Source organism: Acinonyx jubatus, chromosome D2 (assembly GCF_027475565.1).
Source record: "Acinonyx jubatus isolate Ajub_Pintada_27869175 chromosome D2, VMU_Ajub_asm_v1.0, whole genome shotgun sequence".
NCBI lineage: Eukaryota > Metazoa > Chordata > Mammalia > Carnivora > Felidae > Acinonyx > Acinonyx jubatus.
This window is the reverse complement of record NC_069393.1, coordinates 27,873,770-27,885,833: the sequence shown is the minus strand read 5'-3', so window position 1 is coordinate 27,885,833 and position 12,064 is coordinate 27,873,770. Positions and strand designations below refer to the sequence as shown.

Here is a 12,064-nt window from a genome sequence, read left to right as displayed (position 1 = left end):
TTAAGTAAATATTACCTCCATATACCCAACTGATTAGGCCATATACCATAGAGTCATTCTTGTTTCTTTAATAACCCATATTCAATCTATCAGCAAACCTTGTTGACTCACCAGAATTACCAGAATTCTTCCACTTCTCAACAACTCCACCAATGTTCCCTGGAACAAGCCAATGTGGTTTCTTGGGCTACTGCAACAGTCTCCTAACTTTTTCTGTCTCCCATTTCTCGCCCCTCTTCCTTGATCCCTGTCTAATCCCCAGTCTATTCTCTTGAGTAGCCAGAATGGGTCCTTTTAAATTTTAGGTCAGATCTTGTTCCTTTCCTGTTCTGAAACCTTCAGTAGCTCCTGATCACAAGAATAGAATTTCTAGTGTTGATGGTTATCTACAAGGCCTGTACAACTTGGTGCCTCAATGCCAGCCTGACTTCATCTCTTACGTTCTCACCTCACTCTACTGTAGGTACTCTGGCCTTCCTGCTGCTCCTGGAACAAACTAATCAAGCTTCTGTTTTGGAACCTTTGTACTTGCTGTTTCCTCTGTTTGGAATATTTTCCTCCAAATATTCAAACGTCTTACTCCTCTACTTCCTTGGAGTCCTTTTTACCTGATCAGAGAGACCTCCTAAGATACCACATCTAACCAGCCCTTCCTCATCACATATCTATTCTCTTCCCCTCTTTACTTTTTTCATAACACATATCAATACTCAGTATTATGTTACACAGTTATGTATATATTTGTTTATTCTCTGTCTCTTCTCAGTAGGAGGAGGGTCACTGACATGTCCTTCTGGTGAAGTGCAGGTGCACCAATATTTTTTGAATAAATGAAATGTGGGGTCTAGATTTGTTTTTTTGTTTTTTGTTTTGTTTTTGTTTGTTTTGGGTGTTAAGTAGCTAAGTAAAAACTGGAAGAAACTAACATTTGATATTAGTGTCAGCGTGTGGTCTTTTCCTGGTTGTGTTTAAGTTCATATTTTTTCCAGGAATAAGTGTACTTTCTGGATTAGAACATTTAGCTACAGCTGTTTGTATTTGACATGTAAATCTCTTTGCTTTGTTATGCCATCTGCATGGCCCAGAAGGCTGGTAGAATTGGAGAGGGATCTATCTACATGTGTTTTGTTATCATCCCTCAATAGCTCCAAGTAATAGCTTGGCTAGCAGTGTTGTTAATCTAACAAGCAAATAGAACTCTAAATTATATTTTAAAAGATGATGGTTGTTTTATACTTTCTGTGTCATTAGTGGTGAGGATTGTTATAGGCTGAATTGTATCCCTCTCAAATTCAAATGGTGAAGTCCTAGTCTTTAGCACCACAGATTGTGACTGTATTTGGAGATAGGGCCTTTAAAGTGGTAATTAAGTTAAAATGAGGTCTTTAGGGTGGGCCCTAATCCAGTATGACTGGTGTCCTGATAATAGGAGATTAGGATGTGCAGAGAGAGAGATACCAGGGGTGCATGCACACAGAGAAAAACCATGTCACAGTGAGAATGTAGTTATTTGCAAGCCAATGAGAGAGGCCTTAGAAGAAACTGACCCTGTTGACACTTTGATCTTGGACTTCCAGTCTCCAGAACTGTGAGAAAATGAGTTTTTGTTGTTTAAGTCACCCACTCTATAGGCAGACATGGCAAACTAATATAAGGGTTAAAAAGTGAAAATCAGTAATAAAAATAATGTGTCTGCTTTTTTTACTTATAGTTTGAAAATGAATGATGTAAGCTGTCTTTTTTTTTTCTTTTTGGCTACAAAAAGACAAGACTGAATATAAATATATACCTGATTCTAGATCACTCTGAACTGATCAGACTTCAGATAAACTATAGGAATGGAGACTTGCCTTTCTATGATAGTAGACATGGGAAATGACAGAATATCCTTCATTAAGGAATTCCTTTTGATGAAAACTAAGTTGTATCACTGATATTAAAATTTAATTTTGGCTTAGCTACCAGCTCTCTTTATAACTGAAGAAATCACTCAACATTATGGCTCTTCTCTAAAATCTAGAGTTTCATTCATCTTTTCATTAAGTAAATCATCACTTATTATTTTCAGTGTGCTAGCTCTGGGTTTTCAGGATGAATCAAACATGGTCCCTGCCCTTATCGAGTTCATGGTAAAGCTAGGGAGATGGTAATAACAGCTAATTACAAAATGCTGTAATGAGTGGTGTGAGAGGTACATACAAGGGGCTGTGTGGGGAGGGTGATATTCCAGGTTGAGGATGCCAAACATTTCTTTTTCTGGGCCTAATAAGTAGTTTGTGGCAAACTCCACAAGTAGAAAATGAGAGTGAACATTTAGTCAGAAATGAGATCATAAATTACCTCATAAGCCATACTTTAGACTTTATCCAAATCATGCTTTGGACTCTTATCTTATGGGCAGTCAGGAACCATTGGAGAGTTTTAAGCTGGTACAAGTATTTCAGATTTGCGTTGCAGAGAGATGGCACTATGGAAGTGTGGGATGGGTATGGAGATGTGATGAGGGCCAGAATTGATGGATATACTTCTTGTAATGATAGAGTAGAAGACAGGATAGCAGAAGATAGAGTAGAAATTGAGGCCATGTTTCTGTTTCACAGAGGATAGTTTGGAGGGAATGTAGGGTAGGGCAGTAATCCAGAGAGCAGCTATGAGAAGCAGTGGTCCTGGGTTGAAGAGGATGTGCCAGAAACTAAAGCTTTTAAAGAGACAGTTTAAAGTACCTAGAGAGGAGGTAAGAGGGAGGGAATATCCCAGATGGCATCTGGATTTCTGCCTCAGTTTAGAAGTACTAGTCACTGAGGTAAGAAATACAGATGGAGGAGGACTTGTTTTTACCCCACAGTACCTTTGTACCTGGTTCCCTTTACTTGGCTTTCTTACCCGCCATCTCTCCTGGTAGAAAACTGTCTGTTCTTAAAGGCTCTTCTTGGAAGCCCTACTTAATCCTTGTGAATGTTTGCAATCTCTTCAGCACTCTCTTTTTTGTTTGTAAGCCTAAGCAGTTACATTCTGCCTGTTATATTGCAGCTAGTTGTGTATCTCTCATCACCATACTGGAGCTTACTCATCTTTATTTTCTAAATGTCTGGGGTATTGTTTTGAACATAATATGTGCTCAATAAGTGTTCATTGGCTGAAATGATCTAAAAGAAGATTGTAGTTGGTTTAGGGGTAATGTTAAATGCCAGTTGAGTGGTATACATTTGATGGATTTCCAATACTTCAGTCCTCCACAGTGCTTTTATTAACATGGTGAAGGTTGTTTTTGGTAAGAAATAAAGAACACTTGAAATTACCAGTAACTTGAAGAAGGGATCCTCTCCTTCCCAAGAGTAGATGATATCTTTTTCTTTAAAAGATCACTGGCTTTACTATAAACAATTGTATATAACAATTTTATATTTTTAACCTTTACTTTCTTTCAGAACTCTGTTTGAAATTTTTAGCTAATTAACATGGTTTAAATGTCTTCTATTTTATTTCACACATTAAAATTAACTCAAGGAAGCAAAAGTAGCCCTTGAAGCTATTGGAAGAAGGTTAAAATTCAAAGTGTTTTAGCTAACAAACAAGAAAAGAGATGGCTGTTAACATGGCCTTTTTATACTACAATGATAGTAGAATTAAAAAAATAGATTAGGAAAGAACATGGTTATAGAATATAAATGTATTAACCCAAGTGGGCATTTAGAGAAGATTTTCTACAAAGCTAGGATCTGAAGTACTAAAGCCATTGTTGCATTAATGCAACACATCAAAGTAAATTAAACCTCACACCATATTCTGCAATGCTCCTATTATGCACTAGTGTTGCTCTATATATAATGACAGTTGATGGCTTGGTTCACTAAGCATCTCAATGTAATTTTCAGTATCTTTGGAGCACCCAGAGAAACATACCAGAATTAGGAAAGATTAGAAAACCCTTTTTTGGTACTATAAATTTTAGTATATAGGTATTACAAAACATTAAATATATACCTGGTGAGCTCATTCCCACATGTATGTATGAAGGTGTGTCTGTCACCTAGCTCAGATTTACATACTGAAGAAAGGCAAGTGAACCCAAGCTCTCAGAGAGCTTGGGGAGCCAAAGCTTTTTTGTTTGAGAGGGACCACCTAAGGTCACAGAAAGGAAGAATGGGGAGAGTTGTACACTAGTGACAAAAAGAAAGGTTAATAAGACATAAGCTAGGATTTACATTACAATCATCTTTGCTGTAAGTTCCAACTAAAGTTTTTGTGTTGCCTATAAAAATATAACTGATTTTGACTGAAAAAGAAAATGGGGAAACAGGAATTATTTTATAGAATAACCTGAAAACTAATTTTTACTGATACTCCTTCAAGAGATGGGAGACTTTTTCAAATAACAAATGCACTAGCAACTTTTAGTGAGAGTCATCTGTCATCCTGAGTCACAGTTACTGAAGGAAGTTGGTTAGATCCTGTAAGATAAGTTAGTTAAAAAAAAAAAAAGATTTCGTTTTCTTTATCCACCCACCCCCCCCCCCCCCCAGGATTACCAAGCCATCTTTACTCTCTGAAATAAAGTGAATCATTGAAAGTGTCACTTGACTTTAATTTAATCAGTGTTAAATAACTATATTGGGGTATTTCAGAAGAAGACATAGGTATAAATGATTGGTAAATGTGGATAGCTTGCAGGTTGCAACTACATTTATTTTGATGGAAGCACAATGTTCTTATACAATGTTCTTTTCACAGTTCTTTGGCATTTATTATAAGGAACAAAGCATTTCTGGAATGCTCATTTTAATTTCAGAGCTCAGGCTATTCTATGGAAAACATTTGGCGCAGGGAGGATCTGAACAATAATAGAGGAATGTTCAGTGGGAAGCGTTGTGAATTGTGGCACTTAAAATACATTCTGAAGGAACATTTAGACAATGATACTTATTCTTCATTTTACACAAAGATTTAAACTAGGTGCTATAATTTGTCTTAATCTGGACAAATATCTTTTAATTCTTGATGTATAAATTAGGCTGACAGTAGTGAGATATTTGTGTTTTGGAGTATGTGAAAATCCATGTAATAATTCAGGCATATTATCATCTTTATCATCTGTGCATGATAAAGACATGTGGCCCTATTTGGCTGCTTGCAAAGCATATAGGAGGTGCTTTGTTAACTGACTTCATCACATTTAGCACACGGGACCCCCTTAGAGCAAGATGAGGGTAGCCCCAAGAGAACACCTCTAACTAGGATCCCATAACAGATTTTCTATATCCATGTGGGGAATGGACTAGAAAATGTACATTAAATATCAACCAATATTTGAGTCATGTTATGCATTTTACAAGACATTTTACGTATTTAACCTTCACACAGTCTTATAGGTAACATGATCTCATTTTCCAAGAGAGGAAACAAAGGCACTGCACTCTGGGTATGAGAATAAAGCAAATTAGAATATAGCAATAGGTCTATTGGATGGAGGAGGAGAATTGAAAGGGCAGACAAAAATTATTTTCATCTACGTATTTCCCCCATAGCTTGTAAGTTCTTTCTCAGTTCCTAGCTAAAAAACTGTGTCCAGACATAATAAATGAACAAATATGTCATGCTCCATAAGCAATAAACAAGCCAAACCTTTAGGGGCTGCAGAACAGGAAGGTTATGTATAGTCTGTTCTCAAAGATGTGGTGCATGATTGTTATAAGCCTTGACTATTTGATGATATGCGGGATTCTAGTTTTCCATAGGAATTTCAGGTCTTCTAATTTATTTTACTTATTTAAAATTTTTTTATGTTTATTTATTTTTGAGAGCAAGAGAGACAGAGCACGAGTGGGGGAGGGGCAGAAAGAGAGGGAGACAGAATCTTAAGCAGGCTTCAGACTCTGAGCTGTCAGCACAGAGCCCAACGTGGGGCTCAAACCCCTGTGCCATGAGATCATGACCTGAGCTGAAGTCTTATGCTTAACTGACTGAGCCACCCAGATGCCCCCAGGTCTTCTATTTTAAATACTGAAAAGACGTGTTTTTTTCCTTCATCTACAATGGGGATCTTCCAGCTTTGCTTATAAAAATGTTAAATAAATTTATTATTGGTATCCAAGGCTTACTTAAGAAATGGGTATTTTTTACAATGTAATTTTGTATGAGGTTTTGCTTCCAAATACAGTTGCTTAATTTCTATCTCTAACCACAATGAGACACCACCTCACACCTGTCAGAATGGCTAAAATTAACAACTCAGGAAACAACAGATGTTGGCGAGGATGCGGAGGAAGGGGAACACTTTTGCATTGTTGGTGGGAATGCAAATTGGTATAGCCACTCTGGAAAATAGTATGGAGGTTCCTCAAAAAATTAAAAATAGAACTACCCTACAACCCAGCAATTGCACTATTAGGTATTTATCCAAAAGGATACAAAAATGCTGATTCAAAGGGACACATGAACGCCAACGTTTATAGCAGCGTTATCACCAATAGCCATATTATGGAAAGAGCTTAAATATCCACCGACTAATGAATGTATAAAGAAGATGTGATATATATATATATATAATATATATATATATATATATTATATATATATAATATATATATATATAATGGAATATTACTTGGTGACCAAAAAGAATGAAATCTTGCCATTTGCAACAACGTGAGTGGGACTAGAGTGTATTATGCCAAGTGAAATAAGTCAGAGAAAGACAAATATATGATTTCACTCACTGTGAAATTTAGAAACAAAACAGATGAACAGAGGGGAAGGGTAGGAAAAATAAAATAAGATAAAAACAGAGGTGGAGAGGGAGGCAAAACATAAGAGCTTCTTCAATACAGAGAACACACTGAGGGTTACTGGAAGGGAGGTGGTTGGGGGGAAGGGGCAAATGGGCGATGGGCATTAAGGAGGGCACTTGTTGGGATGAGCACTGGGTGTTATATGTAAGTGATGAATCACTAAATTCTACTCCTAAAACCAATAGTATGTTAACTAACTTGAATTTAATTAAACTTTTTTTTAAAAAAGCCCTTCTTTTCAATGACCCCATTCTTTAAGCCATTTATATAACAAATATTTATTGAGCACTTACTTTGTGTATTGTTCTGGGTGCTGGAGAAAAGACACATTTTTTGCTTTCATGGAATTTACTTTTTAGTATTAGAAGCATGAAATTAACATATAAACAAAAAAAGTCAGGCCCTGTAAGTGTTTTGAGGAAATATAAAGTGGGATGAAGGGATAGAGTGAGAGAGGGTGGGGATGGGGTAGTCAAGAAAGGCCTCTTGATAGGTGACTTTGGGTAAGACCTGTTTGAGAGGCCTACTGAATTAGGGGAGACTGTATGGGACAGGTAAGAGAGGTTACAAAGGGCCAATATGTAATTATTTGAATTTGGTCCCCCTGAGATAACCAGTGTTTTATATTTCAGAGTGGTTCTGTGCCCTCTCAACATTAATATGTTGAGAATAATGTCTATTCTCAGCCTAAATAGACTAATGCTTTACTGACTTAATTATGATTATTTTGCCTCTTTCTTAATATAGATTGCTGACTACAAAGTGATATAAATAATTATTATATATGAATATTTATACATACATATATAATATATATATTGCATTGTTTCCATAGTAAAACTTGGTAAGTTTCAATCTCTGTGGCTCTTCCTTCTTCCTGCCCTTTCTCTCTCTCCCTTCCTACCTCCTTCCTTCGTTCCTTTTTATCTTTAGGTGAAAATTCCATAGTGGCTGATAATATTGGTCTTGGTTCATTGACTTGACTTATGAGGGTGTACCAATAGTACTGGGAATAAATCGTGTTACTATGAAATACTTCTTTTGTTTTGGGCTGTGATGTCCCAGGACTGTGTTTTCACAGTTTGTCTAATGAGTGGCTTGTGTTTTTTCCAATTTCAGGTTACTACACTTGTAAATTGTCCCCAGAATCCTTCTAACAGGAAAAAAGGATGTTCAAAAAGAGCCAGAGTCCTTCTAGCTTCTGTGGAGGAAGCAACTTGGAATTTATTAGACAAGGGAGAGAAGATTGCCCAGGAAGCCACAGTTTTAAAGGAAGAGCTTACTACTGTACTTGAGGAAGTTCGCAAAGAAAGTGAGTACTCTAGTCCTGGTCAGGAGCAAACTGTATATCCTTAGGGTGTTAGTTACGGAATTAGATTTGTGAGCATTTTGTTTTGTTGACTTGAGTTTATTAGTCTATCTGTAGAGCTCTGAGGAGCTGGCTGTGGGAAGCTGAGTGGCTTATTAGTCAGCTCTAAGACTCAGAGTACTACTTACTTCTGGTTCTTCCCTTGAATTGTTGAGTCCCTGCAGGCAAGTTCTTCCCCTCACATGCCATAGTTTATCCATAGTAAGCAAAGAAAAGTGTATCCTTTTTTTGTCATAGAATATAACGACATATGACTAATGAAGCTGAAGATGTGTTTGTCCATACATAAATTAATTATAAAGTTCCTTCTTAATAGTTAGAGGTATTAAGTTACAGACCTGACTACTCAGAAGTACATTTTTTATTTTTTCATTTTCTAGAGGTTTAGATTTTCTAAACTTAAAAAGAAATGCTTTGTATAAACTATGCATAACTCATGTTGCTGCTATATGAATATTATAAAATGAAAGTGTACATGTCACGTTTTGATGTATTTACTTACATATGATAATACAACAATTTCATAATGAATGTAAGTCTCATTTGCAGACTCTTTTTAAAAGAACTGCCTTATTTATATATCAGCTTGCTGCAAGAAACTATCTTGAGAGGATAAGAAAACTTAAATATTCATGTTCAGTTTTATAAAAGAGACTTGGGTGTTCATATATTTCCCTTCCCAACATAACTTTATGAAAATCAGAAAATGTTAGTTAATTAAATAATTAAAATGAATATACTAGCTATAATAAACCTTAGGTCAAATACAGGAGATTTATTTTTTATTTGTTATATACTTTATATATGACTTATATTTTACAGAGTCTCTTCAGAAAATATGAAGAAAATATAATGCCAAAGATAATTTCAAATGAATTCATCACTCCTCCCTACCCTCTACCACTTTAGACCCTATCTTGTCTTGTCTGCTCTGGTACCATTATCCACATAGTCACCAAGTCAGTTTAGACTCTTTGTTCTCATTTCACTCTCTCTTCCAATTAGTCTCTAAGTTCAACAAATTCTTTCTCCTTTTGTCTCTCAGATCTTTCCCTCTTTTTCATTACTGATGTTGCCTCCTGAATTCAGGATTATTACATTAGCCTTACTGTGTACTAAAGCCAAATACATCTTTTAAAAAGGAAAATACAGTTATTTTACTTCCCTGCTTAATTTAAATCCTTTTTAAGCTTTTGAAGGATTAGGGGTATTATCTTTCTGGATAAGGTTCAGGCTTATAAATCTAGCTCACTCAGCATTGCATTATTTGGCTTCTATCATTCTCTCCCTTTTCATTTCCTGATTCTGGCCCCCTCTCCAGCTTCCAAACAAGAATTTGAAGTATTTTGAATGGTCCATGTTGCCTTATGCCTCTGTACCTCTATTATCAGCTATTCCCTTCACTTGGATTACGCCTCTTGTTCAGCCAATTCTTACTTATTGCACCAAACTCAACCCAGGTCTTTTCTAGGAAGTGTGTACTGACCTTGTGATGCTCATTTAGATATCCCTCTTCTGTGTCCCCACAGACTCCAATACACCAAACATTGATTTACTTGTTCAATAAATCTAGACTTTTAATTCGTGAAGGTGGCAAATACCAGGTCTTATGTGATGAGAAGTACCTGACACATAACAACCACCTGATGTTTGTTAAATAGATAAAACAATTGAAGCATCATTTTGTCATTTTGTATTATAAAATTTTATAATGATTTTATCTTTGTTTTTATGACAAATTATCTCTCATGGTTATGGTTTTTTTTAAAGTTTATTTATTTTGAGAGAAAGAAGGAGAGTATGTGCGTGTACACAAGCAAGCAGGAGAAGGGCAGAGAGAGAGGAAGAGAGAGAGAATCCCAAGCAGGCTCCGTGCAGAGCCCAATGCTGGGCTCGATCTCTCCACTGCAAGAGTCAGATGCCTAACTGACTGAGCCATCCAGGTGTCCCTCACAGATATGGTTTCTTTCCTGAGTGTTTTCGTAAGAATATGAACACTATTCTGGTATTGTTTTTCTCAGATAATGAGATCTATTTGACAACATAGTTTTTGTAAACCACCTCATAATACTATGTAAAACACTGGTCATTCTCAGCAGGAAAAAATAAAAGCAATAATTGGCATGAAATGGCATATATTTTTTTTAAAAAAGTAAGTTCCCAGTTTTTGACTCAAAAAGCAAATTATTTTAAAGAGAAGGTCTCAAAGAGAAAGTATGTGTGGCTTCTAGGATTATGCAGTATATCCTTCCCTGTGTTCTATTATAATGTGTGAAATCATATTATCATGTGATAGATGTGGCATATGCTGTGTACACAACAAATGCATTTGGTTAAAGATCACCAAGTGCTTTATACTCTGATTTTTTTTGACAAACTGCCAAATTGAACTACTGCCATTTGAGTGTGGGAGGAAAGCAGTGAAATGGCAAATGGTTCTGGAATTTGGGGAATGGCCAATGCTTATCCTATGGATTGCAGAGATAGTAACAGTGAGAGCACTGTTCCGAAAAATTTGGAAGGAATTTTAGCTCACTGGTGAAGTTGAAGTATCAGGAGAATGAATTCTGATTCAAGCGCCTCTTTGATACTAGAAACATATTTTAGTTTCCTGTTTTTTTTTTTTTTAAAGGGCTTCATCCGGTGGCATAATGTAAAGGACTAATGAAGAGCAAATATTGTTTAAATATTTGAGAAAGTGGAAAAATATTAGATGTAGGGGGTATTTTTATTTATGTATTTATTGACTTATTTTCAAAAAGAATTTTGAGACTAATCTAGAAAATTTCTTCTATTAAAGACAGTGTAATTTATGTAGCATTACAACAGAATTCTGTTTTATTCTGTTTAACTGACTTTAGTGGCTTTAGTTAGAGATGTGAAGTGATAAATAATGTAGACATTTGATTACCTAACGAACTGGCCTGTGGAAGATGGGACCTGGATAGTAGTAGGGGAGGATGGTGAAAGGAAATGTCATATGTGAGTAGAACTGTAGAGATCCAGCAAAGGTGGCCCACATAGTGATTATTTTTTACTCATAATCTTACAGTTTGGCCCTATACTTACATCCATACAATGGCCAAGTATTAAACCCAGTATTTTTTAAAAACAGTTTTAGAATATCACATAACAATTAGCTAGGAATTATCTAAAAATTGTTCATAATGTTTGGATTACACATGTTTTGCCTATAGCATTTATGCTACCTTCATATAGCCTCTACTTCTAAGTCACACATTTGGTTACATTTAAAGTTTTTTAAATGTTGAGAATAAGATCAGTACAGAAAAGTGCATACATTATCATGAACAATTCAATACAGTTTCACAATATAAACACACTAATGTAATCTCTACCCAGATCAAGAAATAGAAACTTACCAGAATCCTGGAATCACCCCTTGTGCCTATTAGTTACCACTTCTTCACCTCAAAGGTAACCATTATCCTGGTTATTACATAGGTTAGTTTTTTGCTTCTTTTTGAACTTTACATAAGTGGGATCATATGGTATGTTATCTTTTGAGTCTGGCTTCTTTTTGTTCAATGTTATGTTTGTGAGATCTCATCATATAGTAGTCCATTCATTTCATTGATGAATAGATTATAGTTTATCCATGTTACATAGATAGACAACTGAATTTTTTCAGTTTTTGGCCTTAATGAACACTGTTGCTATGTACATATTTGTGTATTACTTTTGGTGCATTAATATAGATATTCCTGCTGGGTTATACTTAAGATGAAATTGGTGGGTCATAAGGTGTATACTCAGCTTTAATAGATTTTATCAGTTTTCCAAAGTGGATTTTCTAATTGGCACTCTTATCAGTAATGTAAGAATTCCAGTTGCTCTACATTCTTATTAACTTGGTGTTAGCAAGTGTCAGTGTTTTTGATTCAAG

General features: G+C 35.7%; 1 protein-coding gene across 4 annotated transcripts in view; it reads left to right on the top strand.

Annotated features, from left to right (window-relative positions):
- The window catches only part of CTNNA3 (catenin alpha 3), a 1,731,503-nt gene that overhangs the window by 110,345 nt on the left and 1,609,094 nt on the right, over window positions 1–12,064 (top strand). For all 4 annotated transcript variants that reach the window (XM_053207653.1, XM_027062103.2, XM_053207654.1 and 1 more), the window contains exon 3: window positions 7,908–8,100. In XM_053207653.1, coding sequence (XP_053063628.1) covers window positions 7,908–8,100 — 193 coding nt within the window. The remainder of the gene's footprint in view (window positions 1–7,907; window positions 8,101–12,064) is intronic.